Here is a 20,061-nt window from a genome sequence, read left to right as displayed (position 1 = left end):
TCGTTCGACATTGCTCTTGGGACTTTCTTTTCACTCTATCAAGGCACTGCATGCATATTGGCCTTTTTTTTAGTCGCAAATACAAGCATTTGATTCTGGCCAGACTGTTTTCTTCCTCGTAGTAATGATTATAACTCTCACTGCTTTTGTGTCCATGGTTCCTTGGTATCGACCTGTTAGTAGGTAGGTTTGTTGTTACCTGCATCATAGCCGCATGGACAAAGGCAACCAACCCACTCCAACCATATTTCAAGACCGAATCGTGTATCCCGGAAATCGTCTTCTCATCAGCATCCAATCCATGTAGTTATCTAACGAGTAAGTCGCCCTGTGGCCTGCTATTGCTGTTGTGTTCTAAGGATGTGAACTTTGCGGAGAGTAAAAAAGGTCGCTGTGGTGATCGCGTGTTTTGTTTGAACTTTCGTCCTTCTCAACCTCGTAGAAACGAATATTTACCCGGTCGACCACATCCAACACCACAGGCAGCTCAAGATTCACACCCTTAGTGCTCTTCTATTGAGCGGGAGTTGCAGGAGACGGGATATTCTCTCCCTCTCCGCCAGAATACTCAGATACCATGGCATCGTAAGTGATTCAGTCCTCCGGGTGGTGTAGACCGCGTACGGCTGCCCCTCCACCGCCAGCTCATGCCTGCGCAGAGCAACCACTGGCTAACATGCTGCTTGATTTTTCCTTTTCTTTGCTACAGGAGTATCCTACAGTTACCGTTTAGACGGTCTCACAATGTGTCCCTCTCCGATGCTATGAAACAGTACATCTCTACAAAATACGACCAGCACCCGGACATGTTTGCGGAGGACTTCATAATAATCGACCAGATGCGCTCAGATGCTATCAGCTTACAGGAGCCTCACGAAAGCGGCATCGCTAGGCTGGTGATATATGCTGCACAGCTAAAATGGATTGGCGGGAAGTTTCCTATCGACGTGAGTCCAGCTTGCGGCCTTACCTCCCTATAACGAGGTTATCATATTGACTGCGAGGGCTTGATAGGTTGGCGTGGAATTTCCATGGTACCCTGCCTTTGGATTCAATACAGGACGACCAGGTCAGTTTTTGAACCAGGCCCCATAAACCGGAGGAATTGCTGACTGTTTTGACTGATCTAGTATCCCAGAATAACCTCCGCTTTGAGCTTGTCAATATACTCTTCAATCTCGCTGCACTTTACTCACAGCTTGCCGTTTCATTGATTCCCGCCAACTCGGAGACCCTGAAGACTGCATGCAAATATTTCTGCCAGGCTGCCGGTGTCATCGAGCATATAAGGACGGATATACTACCAGACCTACGAACATCACCCCCAGAAGACATGGATGAAATGACGTTGAGAAGTTTGGAAGAGCTTCTCCTTGCGCAAAGCCAGGAATGCTTTTGGCAAAAAGCGGTGAAAGATGGTTTGAAAGATGTCTCGATTGCACGGTTAGCCGCGAAGGTCTCTGATTATTATATCAATGCCGGCGGCTATGCTGTGAAATCCAACTGCATAAGCACTGACTGGATACATCATATGACTGCCAAACATCACCACTTCGCCGCGGCTGCTCAGTATAGGCAATCACTTGATTGTTTAGAGAAGAGAAAGTATGGCGAAGAAGTTGCGCGGTTGAGAGATAGTCTTTTATGTGCCAATGAGGCGCTGAAGGAGAAGCGGTGGATCAACAAGGTGGTTCTCAGTGACCTTAATGGGTTGAAATCCAGAGTCAGTGAAGACTTGAAAAGGGCTGAAAAAGATAATGACATGATATACCTGGATCATGTTCCTCCCAAGTCGGAGCTGAAACTCCTGGACAGGGCTAATATGGTCGCCGCCAAAGCTCCACCTGAAGTGATAAACGGGCTGTCCATGATTGGAGAGGGTGCTCCTCTAGGTCGCGCTCTATTTGCGAAATTGGTACCTTACGCTGTGCACGTTGCAGCTAGTATATATGCTGACCGCAGAGACCGCCGAGTCAATGAGACCATTGGCGAGCTGGAATCCATGACAACGAAGCTTCGAGAGTAAGATATTCCGATTATTGCGCTGAGATTTTCTTGTTAACGAATCTAACATTCAAATATAGTCTCCTACAATCGCTGAACCTACCTGGATCTCTCCAGGCACTCGAAAAGCCCCTGGGTCTGCCACCTAGCCTAGTATCTCATGCAGAAGAAATTCGGCAGCAAGATGGGCTGAACCGCATTTTAACATCATTGGACGACACTTCCAAGTTGAAAGCAACTGACAAAGCTACTTTTACCGAAGCAGTAGATCTTTTGAATGCAGAGAAGGAAGAGGACCAGAGGGCAAGACTCAAGTATGGTACTGATCGATGGACTCGAGAGCCATCCGAGAAGGCAGCTCCAAATCTATATGCGCAGACCAGTGAGATAGAAGGTTACCTCTCATCCGCCAATACCAGCGATAACTTCATCCAGAGCAAGCTGAATGAACATGGTCGAGTTCTGCAGGTTCTGGCTGGGACAAATCGAGACTTGGAGGCCTTCGTACCCAGCAGCCGAAGACCTGTACTGTCACCTCAGGTGGGACGTGAAATAAGCCGGCTACGAAGTGCACTGAACGAAGTTACCCGACTTGAAAATCGACGTAGACGCTTAATTGAAGATTTGCGAGAGAGCTCCCAGGCGGACAACATCAGTAAGGAGCTCGGCACCCCAAGCATCCACCTAATTTGACGGATGTGTTGCTAACAAATAATACCCCTAGATTCTGCACTCCTTGAAGAAACAGCACGCCTAGAGCGTGAATTCCCCATGCAGAAGATTCAGCCAAGCCAGTTTGAAAGCTTGTTCGAGAAACATCTTCGTCGCTATGACAGTGATAGAAACATGCTTGCTGAGGAGCAGAGGAAACATGACGAACTCGGCGAGCAGCTCCGAGAAGCCAACAAGGCGTTCACGGCTGCACGTAGGGGTGACTCTTCGACTAAAGAGAGAGAGAAGGCGCTACAAGATCTAGAGATTGGTTATTTGAAGTATAAGGAGATCGTATCAAACATCGATACAGGGAGGAAGTTTTACAATGACCTAGCAAGGATCGTGGGCCGATTTAGAGAGGACTGCAAGAAATTCGTAAACCAGCGAAGACTAGAAGCCAGCCAAATGGAAACGTAAGTCTCTAGGCCCCCTGATACATTATATTAGGACTGAATCCTTTTTACCTAACCTATTACGTAGGGATATTGCCAACACCACCGCCATGGCGGCCCTGAACATTGCAGCCCATTCACCAACATCACAACAAATGCCTGCTCAGAACCAGCATCAGCAGTCCTTTACGAACCCTGTAGAGCCACTGACAGCCCCCCAGCCGACCAGGGCAAACGTCATGCCTCCACCCGCAACCATGCCGTCGGTCGGCGGCGGGATTTGGTCCCCTGAAGTAGGAATCAAGTTTGCTCCGGCGCCCGCACCAAATGCACATGTTGCTCCGTATCCGGAGTCAAGGACTGTCGTGGAGCCCTCAGCGTCCAGTTCGAGTAATGCGACTGTCACAGGGTCGACGGCAGGTACAGCGAAGCCCGGACACTGGGATCCAACCAGAGGATTGAGGTTTTCGTAGTGACGCTTACGCCGGTGTCTGATTCATGTAGGTGGGTAGGCGACGGGTATATACTTGGGACAGACATTATTTCTGCATTTGAATATAGGTACATACGATGAGCGAGATTTTAAAGCATTTATTTGAGATATTTAGAATTCATAGACCTGTATGGCTTGGTTTACAGACGAAAGAAAAGAAACTGAGAGTAACACGAGCTGGAATTGTGTCGCCTTTTGCTTATTCTTGCTGGGCTATATAGCACTAGAAAATGAAGGGCCTGGACCACTTCACGGTCACACAAGAAAAGAAACACACATCATCTTCATTTAGGAAAGTCATCAACATTATCGTCACCGGCCATCCATACGTAGCCCTGCTCCGTTTTCGGCCACCAACAACCAAAATTCAAGCCAAGAAGGGAAGGGAACAGTGTATTCCCTATGATATGCCCTTTGAAAGGCATCCTTGTAGACTGGGTACTGCTGAACTGCATGCAGCAATTAATGGTTCATAGGTCGCTTTTGGTTCAACCACCGAGCAATAGGTGAGGCAGGGAGATGGAGCCCACCAACAGGATATAAAAAGACAAAAAGAAATGGCAATATCAAAATTACAGATGAGAATTGATAAGTGGGAGAAACAGAATGAAAGATAAATAGAAATAAAAATGGAACTTGTTAACGGTGGCCCGATGATGGAGTGCGGGGGGGTGGTAAGGAAAAGAGAGGAGCGCAACCGTCGTATTCCGAAATAGAAATGTCCCGTCACAACAAAATTCAAGGAGAAGACTTGAGTTCTGAGCTGGGACTTGCCGTCGAAGCTTGCTTTTGGTTCTGATGCTGTCCGGTGGCCTCTTGGTATTTATGGAACATGCCAGATAGATCCCCCTCACTGATGGCAGATCCGTTCTTTTCGACGATGAGGTTCCTGAGCCATCGGTTCTCCATCTCTAGCTGGCTGACGCGGGATTCAAGGGCTGAGTTCTTGCTCGTCACATCCTTTACGGTCTTTTCCAAGTTCTTCTCACGTTCCTTTTTCTTGATGCGGAAACGGGCGCTGGCAGCGGTGTTGCGCCGGCGTTTGTCTTCTTCCTGGGCTAGACGGTCTGCCTCTGAAGTAGTGGTGGCATCAGACTTCCTTTTGGATGAAACAGTGGCGGGCTGTGATTGAGTTACTGCCGGCTGTGGTGGTGTTTGTAGCTGTGGTTGTGACGGGAGATGTTGGTGCTGTTGCTGTGGTTGCTGCTGCTGCTGCTGCTGCTGCGGTTGATAGATTGGAGTAGACTGAGGGAGAGAGGTGTTGGCAGGGAGAGGCTGAGCTGATGGATAGGTAGTTGACTGTACTGGGGCCGTCGGCTGCTGGGGCTGGAAATAAGGGAAGTTGGAAAGGTTGAAATCTGCGTTGACCGGAAACATGTCGAGTAAGCATGAGCCAGAGGCCATCATAGGTATATCTATTACATAAAACGCTCACCATTCAGAATCCCCACGTAGTTCATATCCTGCCGTCCGTTTGCAGGGCTCACGGTTCCCGAAGAGACAGGCTGCTGTTCGTCTATGCCGCCAACATTCCCAGCCGGGTCAAAGTCGAGGAACTCTGCGTTCGTGAACAGAGCGAGTTCGGCGTCGACATCGAACCCCAGATCTTCTGGCTGTGCTGTCTGCTCGAAGGGCGAGGGCAAGGTGTTCAGCTCATTGAGATACTGCGAGAAGTTGGGCGCACGACGCCCGTTGAATTCGGCCATGGCGCTGCTGTCCTGGCTAGGATTTCTCTCGATGCAGGCTCTGCCCTGGGGCTCCCAGCCGCGATCGGTGGTGTTGTTGAGTCAAGCGCTTCCGGTGCCTGTCCGGGTCAGCGTCCAGCGGTCGCAGCCTGTGCCAGCAGGTCGATTCGGGGGGTCTGTCGTCTTGAGATCGAGGACGCACACGCACGCTGTTCTATGCTGCTGACTGCTGACGGTTCGTCGTCTGGTGTGGGTTGTCGCTGGCTGGCTGGCTGTGGAGGACAGGAAAAAGGAAGAGTTTGGAACGCAAAAACCGCTGCGGCAACTCAGGTGCCAGATCCTGTTGGCGACGTCCGTCTCCGGCTTCCGAGGCGGGCGGGGACGAAGATGACAAATCCGCTTTGTTGGTCGCCCACGCGCGATTTACTTACATAAGCATCCTCGGCTGTGTTTTCCGCGTTCTCCCGCTGTGTCCGGGTTCCTCCGTTCGGACGAACAGCCGGCTTGGCATTGTGAGACTGTAGAGCGAGCGTAGATGGGTGTTTGATAGACGTTGAAAGACGTAGGCCAGACATAGAGTAGAGACATAGGGTAGGATAGCTATGCTATATTCTATGTAGGGATCTGTTTTACAGAGACAGTGGGTTATGACCGCGCATGCACCAGTAGAAATCCCGGCAGAGAGCCATCTAAGCTGCCTTCCAAGAGCCTTCAAAAGGCCAATGATCGGATATCAACTTCCATTACCAGTCCTCTCCCTCTCCCTACTCATTCTCCGCTGGCTATTTACTCATCTCTAGCAGTGAAACCTGCCGTTTTAGATTGCCATCAATAGCACTTACCGTAGAAATCTCCGTGTTTTGCTTGCACCTTCCGTAGAGGCATGAAAACGACAACGTAGAAGGGTATAAAGATGCTGCCAGCGTCTATCTTCCTCCTCCTCGTTCTCTTCTTCTTCTTCTTCTTCTTCTTCTTCTTCTTCCCATCTTCATCATTATCCCCTCTCTTCCCTTCGCACTGGAGATAGGCGACCTCAGAACTAGCCACCAACACGCAAACGCCATGTACCCGAAAGCAGAGGCATCGGCCGTTGTTCTGGCTTTTTGATATCATCACTGGCCGTATTCCCTCAGCCCACTGGTCTCCAACCTGTGTTCTGACACTGATCAGATGTCTAGAAGAATCTCACCGTCAGAACTGGCCTAGCCGCCCTGGCCTGCGGGAGAGGGGAGGGAAAGCGGACTCACCAGGTAAGGACCTCGTCAAGAACACGTCTTGTTTATGATGATGAGCAACGTATGAGTTGAGGCCTCTGGCCGATGAGACTTGATACTACATCTGAATATTCATCGCGTGCACCTTTTCCGGGTCGGGTTTTTTCTCGTTTCCCACTCCGCACCTTACGCAGCGCCTCGTCGCTGATAAAGGAAAAACGCATAGGTCAACCGATGACATCATAGCCGCCTCATGACGACATTCCAGTTCAGTGTTTTGGGGGGTATTATTGCGCCTCTCAGAGGTATTCAGGAGTTGGCCACTTAAATAGATAGAAATACAGATCCATTGATTGAACAAATGCTCACTATGTTTTACTGCCATCGCTTCAGTTATTCTCTGTGGGCGCGACTTTTTGAAGTCATTATTGCTGTCATGTATCAAGAACTCGACACGTGATTACAGAGTAATACAACTAGTAACAATTTTCTCCAATAGCAGGCATTGTTATCTGTAATTTCCGTCACATACTAGCTTTAACTGCTGAATAAGCATTGTTATGAGTAGAACGGGCAATTTTAAGCTTAGTCATATAAAACTATCACGTGATAAAAATATTCTCTGAATAATTTGGGTTACATAATCAATGACAACATAAAATTGTTTTGATTTTGCTGATAAGAAAAAGTAAACAAAAGCCGGAGGCTCGACAGCTTCCATCGCAACTGTGAGACAGCACAAACTACCCTCCGGCCTTCCTCAATATCCGCTCACTTGGTCGAACGAAACCCCAGCATTCTGGACATGCGCCCCTAACCACTAGCCAGGATACCCAAATCATGGCTAGACAATCCTCCATCCTCACACCTACGTCCGCAAGTCTACCAGATACCTTTCGCATACCCTCCTCCACAAATCAGCTGGTAAAGACGTTAAGCAAGCTATCACGGGCATCTCTTATATCTCTGGCTCTTCAATGGCTAGAAAAGAAAAATTTGGCCAGTTGCAGCCCCTACCTACTTTCCGATCAGTCAAAGTCACAAGGGCATGACGATGATACGAGCCCCTATTCACCAGCTCAAAGCGTGGAAGACCTGAAGATAATATATAATGATTTCCAAGGCCAAAAGGGTGGAAAGAGAGAAGTGATCGATCGGATTCTAGAAGGGGATTGGCGCCATGGTTTAACGCTTCGGCAGCTTGCGATGGCAGATGTGCGACATATCGAAGAACATCCATCCAGCCACCGGTGGACAGCGTTCCGAGTAGATGCAAGCAGCGCATCAGCATCATCACTACCTAGCGACTCTAGGGACAATGAAGATTATGCGACGGCTCTTCCGCACTTCCAGGCTTCCAGCTTTATCAAAGCTATGCAGCGTGAAATATCACCGCTCGTTAAAGCACATTACCACATCCACCGATTCCATTCACTCCCCTTAACGCTCGTTCGAATACTAGCCATCGACTCTCCCTACCAATTCCCACGCCAATCCCCTCATACCTTTATCGATAGCTCAAGATTAATCTATCTTGCCTTCCCGGACAGCACACCTTTTATATACTCCTCACTTGTTTTAACTTCAAACTCAAAAAGGGATGGGAATAATAATATGTACTCTACCGATGCCCGGACATTACGGCGCATAATCAACGACGCAGTCCCAAAAGCTCTCTCACGGCCCCAACAGCGGTACTCACTTACCTCCACATCTCTGGCAGCAAAGAGCCTACATACCTTGCTTACACTCCGGGGGCCCTGGAGAACACCTGCTGCTATCGGTGCCTTTTCCGTTTTTGCAGATGCAGTTGTTGAGACTGGGCCCCTAGAGCCCAGGATAAGCAACGCTGTGCCTTTTAAGAATGGAAACGCCCGAACCACAAATAATAATACAAATAAGTCATCATTTGATGACAAGGAAAACCTCGGTCATTCTCCCACGAAGAGGCAGAAGCGGCCAGTTAACGAGCCAAGACCTGATTCCCAATCACTAAAGAAACGAAAACAAGCTATAATGTCCCGGTTCGGTACCTCTGGGGACCCGAATCGTGCCTTGCCATCTTTCAACCTAACGCCTCAGCCACTTCCCGACCAAAACAAAACTACCCTATCATCTGCCACTGACCAATCCCTACCGCAAATAACTCCAAATCCAGCTTTGGATCGCCTCGAGATACAACTTCAAGATTCTCCAACGCTAGAGCCGGGCTCATCTCCTCATCAAACAGTGGTCTCACTCACATTTTCGGGCTCGGATGTCGTAGCAGGCCTACGACAGCTGGCAGAACTGGGTGTGATTGACCCTAACCGTATGCCGTCATGGATGACAGGTGAAGATGGCGTTAGTAGCGCTGTAATTAAGGGAGGTGTAACAGTGACACCATAATTTACTCGCTAGGACGGGATAGGGACGTTACCAAGTGCTGTTACTTCTTTACTTAGTTGTATATATTTGTGTCCTCAGCACATTACAGTACGAATGAAAAATCGGACTTTAATTATATATATTAAACCTGAAGGAGCGAGTAGTAGGGTATGTCAATCCAATGCGCTTCTAGAGGCACGAATTATTGATAGCTTACACCTGGTCGGGCACAAGTACACGAGAGAGAGAAGCACACTATGCCAGAGCTAGCGATACCGCCGTCGGTAACCCAAGGGCTGATGATATGTAGAACAATCTGCAGTTAAGGTTAGTAATTTACGAGGAATATATGCAGCTTCAAACACAAGCGCAGTGCCAGGGAAGGAAATGGTATACAAAGATGTGTTCATACCCCGTAGGCAGCTCAACCCCAGGCTCGCACCAACATTCAGGTACCCTTCACTATTAAGCTGACCTGTTTCTAGCAAGTTTTCCAAAGCAGGAACATCGTTTGCTTCCCAAGGAGTTCGACTGAAATAAGGCGATTAGAATAACGATAGATACGGAATACCACGTAGTAGAGATATATGGGCAGCATCATACCAGTAAACACATCGGATCTCTTTTCCCCTCTGGCTGGAAACCCACTGCTGAAAACAAGTCTGATGAATATTGTTACCACAGGCTGCTTTACACCACACTATCGATTCATTTTCAGCTTCAAGCGGCATGAAGCAAATCGGACAGTCCCCGTCAATTTCTTTGCGGATCCCCTTAGTGTTGCCTGTAGAAGCGGCCTCCGCAGGATTTTGCGGCGCATTCTCGAAAATCTCGCGTAACTCCTAGTAGATGAATTCGATAAGTATTTGTTTTGGTTACATGCTCTATGTAAACGAATTTTCATACCGATGATAGAAACGCGAGCTGGTAGCGGAGATGTTCATGGGCTCGGAGGACATGATATAGGACCTGAGACGACATTTAGGATATTTCCTTAGGAGAGGGATTTGAAGATGTAAGGATTCTCTTTGAGCATGACCCTACATATACGACGTGTTTGCATTGGTTGCCTTTCTTTGCATCAGGACAGGTGCAGGACGGCTCTTTCCCGATGACCACTTGGTATATATTGCCGGTTGAGCCGGCAATGTCAATATATTCCTCTGGGGCTTCTTCGGTTCCTCCTCTTGTCCTCCTAAGAACAAATAATCTATAACATGTTAGGATGCTGCTAGTTATACAGTAGGGGGCTTGGTCTGGGTAATAATCTTGTGGCTATTAACCTTTGGGTCCTTGCTCGGTCTAACTTGACGAAGTAGGTCTGCGGTGGTTTGGACCTAAACGCACGGAGCCTACGCTCTTCGTCCTTTTGACGAGGCGCTTTTTTCGGTTTATTTGGTGACTTTGATATTGCTTGAGATGCTGCTTCGCCAGTGCCTTCAATGACATCTGCACCCCTTGGCACAGCCCGGGTTTTTCGAGCCCGCCGAGCAGGACCGGGCTGGTCACTAGCAGCGTCCGCTTGTCTCTTCCTTTTCATGGTGCTGGCTAGAGCATAGTGGTATCTAACAGTAACAGGTCGTCGTAGGTGCTAAGAAAAGAACAAATTGCTGAAACTGATGTTCCCTCTTCTCCTTCAGTTATAAAGAGAGCCGGGTACAGCTAACTATAAGATGTTGGTAGACCGCTTATAGAAGAAATCCTTCCTCAACAATATTTGATACTTGCAGGTGGATAGTATGCCCCTTGTCACGGTATCAATTTTAGGTACATTAGGAATGGAGCCAGGCAGTCATACCTAACTAACTAGCACGTTGGATCATAATTGATCCGGTCTAGGCAGCACCTGACTGGACTGAGATCAACCTGGCTCCAGTTCTTGAGACAGCGATCAATTGTTAGTAAGAGAGGGAAGTCAACAATACCAACACCGCGTCCTCAGGTCTGCTTCCTATCTATCTGTCTAATGTACTCAAGTCAGGCCCATAAAGCATAACCAAGAACAGTCGGCAGAAGTCTGGCGACACTATGAAAAGCAGCTCTAGCCAAGGACGCGCCGACCTGAAAGTTGATCATAGTTACAACAAGATAAAAGTCCCTGGTTATCTATATGATCTTGAGCTCCTTCGTTAGTACCCATAGCTTTAATTGGAGTCTCTCAGCAGACATCACGACCTCTACTCTAAATTAGCATCGGAAAATGCTTCGATGTTCTCTTTGATCTTCTCTTTTCTTGTGTTATTCGAGCTTAATTGGAGCTTCCGCGCGCTAGACTGAATCCGGAATAGGATCTTATCTTATCGGCGGCCCATCTTGAAAGCCAAAAGAGACATCAGAGAACATCTTGAAAGCTCGAGGTTGATGACCGAGCTGTATAGCCACCACCCATGTCGCGGCCACGAGCCGTCTCCGGCGCTGATGCGCATAAGGAGCCTCACTCCATCTCTTTGAAAGGTAACTAAGCTGCCTCTTCTCCTCTCTTGGTACGACTATCTAGATTGACAGCTGTTCTAGTCTTACGGTGAGCGCGAAGCCACAGGTTGACCAGAATCAGCAACTGACGCCTTGGACCACAGGCTTTCGCGGCCTTCTCTCTCGCTACAACATCCTATTCCAGTGTCCGACGCACAATTCTCCAAAATCGCATCTCTCAGCTATCCTTCAACTACCTCAGATTCGCAATTCATATTCAGCCCAAATGTGGGTTTTGGAGACCCCTCCCTATAATTTTCATGAAACTGATCCAAGATGCTTGTCATAAAATAGCTCACCTTACCACCATCGTTTGGATCTGCATATGTTGGTGAGACGTTTGCGTGCTCGCTATCTGCCAACAATGAAGCGCTTGGCGGGAACTCGCGGGTCGTGACCTCCGTCAGAATACAGGCGGATATGCAAACGCCCTCTCAGACGATCCCACTGGAGCTCCTCCCAGCAGATGAAGAGCCTACGAAGCCGACTGGTACATCCACTGCTGCCTCTGTACAGAAGATAATTCACTTTGACCTTAAGGAGGAGGGCAACCATTTGTTGGCAGTGAGCGTGAATTACACTGAAACGATGATGGCTCCCAACAAAGACGCACCAAGCGGGTTTCAGGCTTCGGGGGGCAGGGCGCGAACATCCAGGAAGCTTTATCAGTTTGTTGCCCAGCCGTGTCTAAGTGTAAGGACCAAGGCTACTGAGCTAGCTCCGCGTGAAATAGAGGACCGTTCAGCCGGACCATTTGGAAAGACACGATTACTTCGTTTTGCGTTGGAAGCACAGCTTGAGAATGTTGGAGACGGAATGATTGTTCTAGGGGTAAGAGCTTCAGTCACACAAACGTGCATGCTTCCTGCAATTCTTTTACTATAATTTTTTTAAGATATGAAGAAGACGAGAGTTAACCAATAGATAGGTCCCAACGCTTAATTCTAAGCCTCCATTCAAATCGACGTCGTTAAATTGGGATTTCTATGAGAAGGATGGAGATCAAAAGAAAATAGCTCCAACGCTAGCACCAAGAGATGTGGTCCAGGTTGCATTTCTGGTTGAGCAGGAAGAAGGGCAGCAGGAAGGTCTTGAAGCGACGCAGAGAGACATCAGTCGAGATGGTCGCACAGCGCTCGGTCAGCTGTCTATACAGTGGCGGAGCGCGATGGGAGAGAAGGGGTACCTGACGACAGGAAATTTGATGACAAAACGGAGAGCATAGATAAATGCTTATACACATTTCCCCTCCTGTTCCCTGGCAATAATAACCGGGCCCTGGTCGATATGTGTTGGCATGCAAAGGAATGCCGTTACATGGGTAGATGCTTGCATCGGGCTGACTGCCCTCTTCGAACTTTTTTGGGGGGGCGCGGATGAACCCAGCAACCGTGCATCAGGGTTGGTTCGTACCTGAGCGCTTATCGATGGAAGAGAAGGGATGTCGGTTCCTACGTGGCATTCCAGCACATCTCAACGAGGGGGAAGCCAACCAAGTCCGCGAGGCAAAGGGGGTGTTAACTGTGGTATCATCCCAGGCTCGAGGGTAGGTGGCTGAGTCGCATACTTAGTGGTGCCAGTGTCTTTTCCCCTATCTTACGAATCACCCGATAACGAATTTGATGAGATAGATAACTAGTTAATTTCAGCGAGTTGAAACTTGCCTCTAACTTACCCCGTAATGGACATTGACGGTGCCGCTCTGGAAATGGAGGGGACCTTTTGCGGAGAGGATCCGTATCTAACACTGCTTATGCCGATACGTGTGATGGAGCAATTAACTGCTTAGCTACTTTAGCTCGATCTTAGCTTTCTTGGGGAAGATATCGAGATGCGAGACATGGATTCTCTGGTCGATCATCTTTTAGCAAGCCACCCGCACCCGAGCAGATTTAGCTGAGGCCCCGGCAAACAATCACGTACAAGTAAGGAATTAGTTCAGCAAGGAACATTGCCATTCAACGAGCAATCCCGCTCCCGATATTCTGGAAGACGGAATCTCAAGCGTCTTTAGGGCAGGCGGTTAATCAATCTCAGGCGAGAAAGCGATCCCCCCCTTGTTCCCAGCCCTTGGCGAGCCATGGCCGAAGTTTCAAACTAGAGAGCTTCTCTCCTGTTTTATGTAAATATAGCTTGCATCTAGCCCTTTCCCTGGCACATATTCAAGCTAAGCTCGACGAGTTTAACTAATGGAGAGGACGGGGTGTCACAAGGGCTCAGCAATTTGTTTCGATGTTTATCTATATTTTACCAGGAAAGGATAGATAGGTCGGGAGAATGTCGGGGATCGAGCTCGGAAGGCGAGGCACGCTTCAGGCAGCAAGGAGCAGCCCTGTAGCTAGTTTGAAGCTGGCGGCGAAGAAAAAGTAAGACATTCAACGCCCGTCCAACGCATTTACATACTTACATGTGTCCTCATGCCCTGCTTGAAGCGATATGCAGGAACACAACATGCATATGGTGACGCAGCCAGGGACAGGAGAAGCAGTTGGGATGCTCTCTCTTACTGTAGATATTATTCATGCGCCGAAATCACGGCACTTATTCGGCCTTTTTATGGCCGCCGGCATGGACAGCTGGATCTCTGGATAGCTAAAATCTGTTAGCTGTTGGGCCTTCAGGTTGCTCAAATTTTGGCCACACCCAAACTTAGCTTCTGCGGGTGGCGAGAGTTTGAAAGGGCCGAAAGGAGTCGAGAATCAAGCAAACGAATAACCGTTTGGCATGCAGCGGATGTTCCAGGCGATCGCGTGTGGTCTGGTTCAGCACGCAGGCTCCCTGGTACACTGTCTCTCCTCTGTCCAACGCAGCAAGGAAAAAGCCCTATTCGCAACCAAACCGGACTCGAGTAACACTGGAACCGTTGATCCCGCAAGATTATCATTATTCTCTGTGGCTCGCCAATAAAAATTAAAATAAAAAGGGAGAAGTATGAAAGAAAGCCCGAAAAAAAGGGGTGGAATCCGGATGCAGACCGAAGAACAGACCATGTGGATGTGGAAGGGGAATTTCCGAGTGGGAGGAGATCGCCTTGAGCGAAAAAGCAAGCGCCGGCATCCATGGACGGAATACGGAGCATATTTTGAGGTAAATCCCAAAAAAATTGTCCTTGCTGATGATTTGATGAAAAGGGGAGAGAGTAAACGGTACACGTACTCCGTCCGGAAAACGCCACTGAGCCCTCTCTGGAGAAATGGGTGGCTCTTGATCTTCTTCGACCCAAGAAAAGTTATCTCCCGCTCCCCCTTTGCGGTGGACATGAACTTTGGGCCTGCCTGCTGGAGCAGTTCGTGGAACCGTGAAGCCAATCAGTGCCCTGCCGGCCTGGGGAAAGGCGTCGTATTCTTTGCTGCTGACCGGTTGTAATCCTCGATCCCTGTAGATCGGCCGTATATCCCCTGAACGCTCTCCACTTGAGGGGTGGGTGCAGGTTGAGTTCTTCATCGTCACTTTCGTCCCTCTCAGCTTTCTCTCTGTGTCTCTGTGTGCGTGTCTCTCGAAGCAGAAGACGGCCGGCTGTCTCGAAAGGCGATGACTGGCAGTCCCAGGCCTCGCAATCCCAGTAGTTGAATATTAAGGGGCCCCCAGGGGGAAATCTTCCGCCGTTTTGGAGTCTGTCGATGCGATGCCGATGGATTAAACAAACAGGAACATGCGGCTTTGCAAACAGACAGGCCATGTCATAGGTCGCCCGAGCAGCCAGTTAACGACTCCGTAGCAATAATAATAGTAGGAGGAGTAGTATTCCGTAGTTATGACGCCGCCCGCCTTGTGGGTGGACATCGAGGTTTGGTCCCGTCCCAGCGATATACAATCACCAACCACCCAGCAGCCAGGCAGAGGGTCTCATAGCAACCCCAGTATGTAGCTTATGCGCATCATCGCGGTGCTCTCCACATCCTCGGCCGTCGATGGAGATTTCATCCGCCCAAAAACAGGGTGGCCTGTGACTGTCTGTCGGTCTTTCACTCCTGCTGCTGCTGCTCGAGCCAGCCCCGTAGACACGCTGAGGCAGGGCGATATCCCGACATCTCGACATCTCGATGTATATCTGCGTGCAAGTATATAGGTATATATATAGCAGGCACTATTAGTTTTGGCACGCCTGTAGGGAAGATCTCCCTGTCCATAATATCCGCCGTCCTATCGATCCCGCGCGTTGCTCTGGGGGGTCGTCGATTTGCCCGAGATCGTCCTCATCTTCCTCATCTTCGTCTTCATCATCATCATCTTCTTCTTCTTCTTCTCCTTCTCCTTCGTCCTCTTCTTCTTCTTCATCTTACTCTTCGTCGCCTGTCAAACGGCTAGCTGATGCATGCTGGCGGGTTTCAAGTAGACTGTTTACTTACGCAGACGGCTTAACCCCAGCTAGCTGGCCCTCCGCCTCCCGTCCTCGTCCCCCCTTCTCCCTCCTCGCTGCCAGAGCGTCCTCGCCGGTCGAACGGGACAGTCGTAAACAGCTTCATCGGATCGTCTGCGGTCGTCTGCTTCTACTGCGGCTGGCTGTCTCTGTCTCTGTTCTCTGTTCTCTGTCTCTCTGCCTCTGCCTCGATCGCCCTCGATCGCCCTGCTCGGTTCGGTTCGTCCTGCTCGCAGGCNNGAAAAAAGCTCTGCCTCGTCGCCTTCGCAGCTCCAAGAGCCCGCTCGCCAGCCAGCCCTGGGCCTGCTCTCTGGCCAGACACTCGCTCTGCAGGGCGACAGCTGCCTCTCGTCGGTCGACCAGAGGGATACCAGGAGCCTGCCGCCCGATCGCTCCTCATGCGCCAGGGAGCGTTGGCCTGACAGCGACTCCCGGATCTTGCCTCTCAGGGCCGCCGTCTACAACACCCAACTCGCACACACACACACACGCACATACATACGCACATACAGTCATACATACATACATACGCCCCCAGGAGCCCTTGAAATCCTCCCGCGATGGCTCCCGCGCTCACAGTCGATACGCCCTCGTCTGCTCCACTGGCCGAGTTCTTCTGGATAGCCGGCGTGGACGGCTCAGAGATCCTGGACATATACTCGAAGCTCGGGGAGGAATACAAGGCGTCCCGGTCGCCTGCGCCGCCGGTCACAGATACCATCGAGGAGGACGCAGACGCAGAGGTCGAGGAGGAGAGCCTGTCGACAGGCACCTCGCCGGCCGTCTCGAACAGAAACTCCGTCCAGTTCCCCAAGACCGGCGACGAGGCGCGGCTCTCCTTCCGCTCCTCGACCTTTGAGCCGGCCTCCTCGAGCGCTGCAGAGCCCCATAGCAACAGGAGCAGTCTGACCATCAAAGCTGCTTCCAGTACGAACGGAGCCAGCACAGGAAGCTCGTTTCTCAGCGAGGCCGACTTTGACGACGCCCTTCGCAAGTTCGCCTCCGAGCGAGACTCCTTCTTGACGGACCTGACTCTCAGTGCCGGGGCCGTGGTGCCAAACAGACCCAAGCCTCGACCGAGGACACAGAAGATCGTCGCCGAAGATGTCAATTCGTTAAAGTCCAGCATTGGGACCGTCCGAAGGCACATGTCCTTTAGAGACATGAGCAGCATGAAAAGACAGCCCTCCATTGCACGGCAATGTTCGTCTCCCTCTCCCCATCACCCCCTTTTCTTTTTGCTCACCAGGTCCTATTTTTTCTACTACGTACAGCTAACATGGTTACTTCTAGCTTCGGTTCGAACATCCAGACGCCTAAGCAACTACAATTCAGTCATTCCAGTACCCCAGCCGCTCGAGATGCCTGCAAACATGCACCCGCTGAAACGGAAATTCGAACCAGTCCTTCTCGATAGATACCCGCCCAAGGGTGCCCCCAACGAAAACCAACGGAGAGGGAAGTTCCCAGACTACATCCCCATGTTCGCCTTCCCCAACGACATAAACATCGTCTCTTCTGACCAGCGGCCGAGGTCAACCTGGCATGGCTTTGCAATGACTGGTGGTGATGGGTCTAAGCTCCACGGGGTCTGTGTGACCGTGTGGATTCCCTTGAACCATAATGCCGCAGACGAGCTGGAGAAGAGATGCGAGGAATGGAGAAGAGATAACATGACTAACGAGGAGAGAGAGCTCGCCGCCAGTCTAGGCGAACGGCTCGGCCTTGAACGTGCTAAGCTTTCTCGGCTGCTCGCTCAGCTCCCTACTGTCCCCTCTGGGTCTGCTTCCCGAGAGAACCTTGAGGATGAAATAAGCGCCGTTGAGGAGAAGATTGGATTGATGGCTGACCTTTTGCGCCCCGTTCGCCACGGTGCCGCCTCCAAGATCGACGGGTTAACCGACGGAGATACCGGGTTTTGGATACCTCGGGCTTACGGAATTCTTGGAAAGGATGCCTCCATGGTGACGTTTTGGAAAGAGTGGCTCAAAGCCGTCACAGTGCCCATGATGGACGGCGCTATCTTGAGGGTTCCCCCGACTTCTCCCAGGGTAGGCAGATGGCAGCCCCTTGAGAGATACGTGGTAAACCTGTGCATGGAGGCCTTCAGCCCCATATCTTCCAAAACACAGGTGGAACTCTCAATCCGCGAATTGCGGCTCTTTGCTAGAAAGGAAGCTCTTAACGAACTCCCCGGATCTCGAAATGTCAGTCAAAGATCAATCCACTTTTGGCTATTTTACGAAAATTGCATGCTAACTGACCCCCGTTAAATAGACTGATCTATACCCCCTATTCCGCGCTCTCTCAGTTTCAAATATTATCATATTATTCGAGGTATGTTCCCTTTTTTTTTTTTTTTCCATCTTCCTTACGTTTTAAAACTGTTGCAAGTGGCTAACAATCCCCTAGTATGCTCTCGCCGAATCGAGAATAATATTCCTATCATCCTACATCTCTATGTTAAATCTCGCAAGTAAAGCACTGATAGAACTCCTATTCCCTTTCCAGTGGACTGGCGTTTTTATACCCATTCTTCCGGCTCGGCTTATCCAAGCTATCGAAGCACCCTGCCCTTATATCGTCGGCATCGAAAGACGATATGAAAATATCGAATTTCCTGCAGACGACTTTGTTCTCGTTGATCTCGACCAGGATCTCATCGAAAGCACATCTCGTCCCACCCCTCTCCCTCGCCATCAACGCCGAAAACTCCAATCCTTGCTGCAAGCTGCTGCTCCTCTTCACCATCGCTACGGTGTTAGCGCTGGGCCACCTGCATATGCCATGGAGACCTTCCCGTACGATTGTGTCCCCGCAGAGATCCCATCAATATACTCTCCAAAGGCGCCATCTACAAACTTACCCAAATTCGTTGCTTTAAACTCTGCATCTTTTGGACAGCAATCATCCGTTAACCCTGCTCCTATCTACAATACCTTCCTGTGCTCCAAAGGCGACGCTTCCCTCTCAAGAGGCAATGAACGACCCTCTACCAGCTCTACCTCAAAGAACAGTAACCCGTCCTCACCCAGAACCGCCTCGCCAACCTCTATTAAATTCCCGCACCCATCTACTCCAATCTCTCGGAACGATTCCGGGTTTGCATTGCAGGCATCCCTTCGTGAAAAGCGATCGGGCCACTTTGACCAGGCTTCCCGCAGGAGCTCGTCACTAGCCATCGATCGACGGCAGATACCCAGGAGACCCAGCGTTCCTTTCCTCGGTCATTCCTCAAATCTCTCGGTAACTACATTAAATACGGATGCGGGAACTTCCGTATACGCACCGTCGATATATGCACAATCCACAATCGCTGCCTCAACAATAATGCCTCAACATTTCCAACCTATACGGAGCCCAGCTGGATCCACTATGATAGAAGGTCATTGTTTGCAATTATTACGGCCTGTGGATGAAAGATCGACATGTGACATTTGTGATGAAAGAGCAGACGAGGCAACCTATAGGTGCACCGGTTGCACAACCATTGTACACCACCGCTGTGCTGGGCAGATTTGTCTGGTGTGCCCTGTTGCATTCCATCCAGATCAGATCCGCGCTGCCTTCGTACGATGCTTTGCGAGTTTACTGTATACCTACAAGAAATTCCTCAGGCCTGCCACTGGAGACAAGAAGAAGAACGGCCTTACTTACGATTTCCAAATGGAAGCTTTCCTCAAGAGTTTACCACACGAACATGCAGCATACATGACAGTCCTGCAGCAAACTCAAGGTATGTATTAAGTCAAAGCTAAGAGAGTTTGGGCGTTATTACTAATTTGGCTGCAGGCTTCAACGAATTTATCAGCGAACGGGAACGCGCGAAGCAAAAGTCAAAGGACCCACGAATTATCCTGTTCGACGAAATTGTGCTATCTAAGCGCAACCGCGGTCGCTCAACTTTCTTTTCCGGACGAATGACTACTGATTTTTTGAGCGATACTTCCAATCATCTCTGGCGATCAGCAAGTGCCTCCTCCTTTTCACCAACCACACGGAAGGAGATACCAACCTCCCTGGATTGGAAGTCTGTCGTCACTCGAGGTTAGTATATTTTCGCCATGTCATCAGTTTATACCCTTTCCTCAGGTTTTGAGTAGCATTACTTACTCCAGTTCCAGTGCCGGCAAAATTGGACCCGAATTTTATGAAAGAGCCACGAATGATTCAAGGTGCCCCTCGAATCTCTTCAACTGTTAATAATGCAAGACGAAAGCCCGTTGGCAGTAATTAAAATACTCACGCACCCAAAACCAACCGCGCAAAACTCCCCAACTCCTCTCCTCCCCTTTCTCTTCCTTTCTTCCCACGTTTTTATTCCGAGACCTTCCCACCCAAGTCAGTGAGCATCATTTAA

At 49.8% G+C, this 20,061-nt stretch overlaps 7 protein-coding genes across 7 annotated transcripts; 5 read left to right on the top strand and 2 right to left on the bottom strand.

Annotated features, from left to right (window-relative positions):
• Positions 1-764: 764 nt before the first annotated feature.
• Positions 765-3,135, top strand: TRV_00029 (uncharacterized protein; the record flags this gene model as incomplete). The annotated part of the gene is made up of 4 exons (XM_003025721.1): positions 765-947; positions 1,139-2,022; positions 2,085-2,659; positions 2,729-3,135. 4 exons carry the CDS (start codon positions 765-767, stop codon positions 3,133-3,135), a joined length of 2,049 nt encoding a protein of 682 aa, XP_003025767.1.
• A 1,206-nt stretch (positions 3,136-4,341) lies between these two features.
• Positions 4,342-6,401, bottom strand: TRV_00028 (bZIP transcription factor, putative; the record flags this gene model as incomplete). The annotated part of the gene is made up of 6 exons (XM_003025720.1): positions 4,342-5,018; positions 5,039-5,325; positions 5,493-5,560; positions 5,720-5,888; positions 6,079-6,097; positions 6,131-6,401. The coding sequence occupies 6 exons, from the start codon at positions 6,399-6,401 to the stop codon at positions 4,342-4,344; spliced, it is 1,491 nt and encodes a 496-aa protein (XP_003025766.1).
• A 941-nt stretch (positions 6,402-7,342) lies between these two features.
• On the top strand, positions 7,343-8,890 carry TRV_00027 (CHL4 family chromosome segregation protein, putative; the record flags this gene model as incomplete). Its single annotated transcript, XM_003025719.1, has 1 exon — positions 7,343-8,890. The coding sequence occupies one exon, from the start codon at positions 7,343-7,345 to the stop codon at positions 8,888-8,890; it is 1,548 nt and encodes a 515-aa protein (XP_003025765.1).
• A 2,871-nt stretch (positions 8,891-11,761) lies between these two features.
• On the top strand, positions 11,762-12,566 carry TRV_00026 (uncharacterized protein; the record flags this gene model as incomplete). Its single annotated transcript, XM_003025718.1, has 2 exons — positions 11,762-12,172; positions 12,270-12,566. The coding sequence occupies 2 exons, from the start codon at positions 11,762-11,764 to the stop codon at positions 12,564-12,566; spliced, it is 708 nt and encodes a 235-aa protein (XP_003025764.1).
• Positions 12,567-14,308: 1,742 nt separating this feature from the next.
• TRV_00025 (uncharacterized protein) lies at positions 14,309-14,707 on the top strand (the record flags this gene model as incomplete). The annotated part of the gene is made up of 1 exon (XM_003025717.1): positions 14,309-14,707. The coding sequence occupies one exon, from the start codon at positions 14,309-14,311 to the stop codon at positions 14,705-14,707; it is 399 nt and encodes a 132-aa protein (XP_003025763.1).
• Positions 14,708-15,484: 777 nt separating this feature from the next.
• TRV_00024 (uncharacterized protein) lies at positions 15,485-15,619 on the bottom strand (the record flags this gene model as incomplete). Its single annotated transcript, XM_003025716.1, has 1 exon — positions 15,485-15,619. One exon carries the CDS (start codon positions 15,617-15,619, stop codon positions 15,485-15,487), a length of 135 nt encoding a protein of 44 aa, XP_003025762.1.
• A 642-nt stretch (positions 15,620-16,261) lies between these two features.
• On the top strand, positions 16,262-19,753 carry TRV_00023 (uncharacterized protein; the record flags this gene model as incomplete). Its single annotated transcript, XM_003025715.1, has 4 exons — positions 16,262-17,908; positions 17,979-18,038; positions 18,114-19,437; positions 19,494-19,753. 4 exons carry the CDS (start codon positions 16,262-16,264, stop codon positions 19,751-19,753), a joined length of 3,291 nt encoding a protein of 1,096 aa, XP_003025761.1.
• Between the last annotated feature and the right edge of the window lie 308 nt (positions 19,754-20,061).

This window comes from Trichophyton verrucosum (assembly GCF_000151505.1).
Source record: "Trichophyton verrucosum HKI 0517 chromosome Unknown contig00003_1.f1.exp, whole genome shotgun sequence".
Lineage (NCBI taxonomy): Eukaryota > Fungi > Ascomycota > Eurotiomycetes > Onygenales > Arthrodermataceae > Trichophyton > Trichophyton verrucosum.
This window is presented reverse-complemented; position numbering and strand designations above follow the sequence as displayed.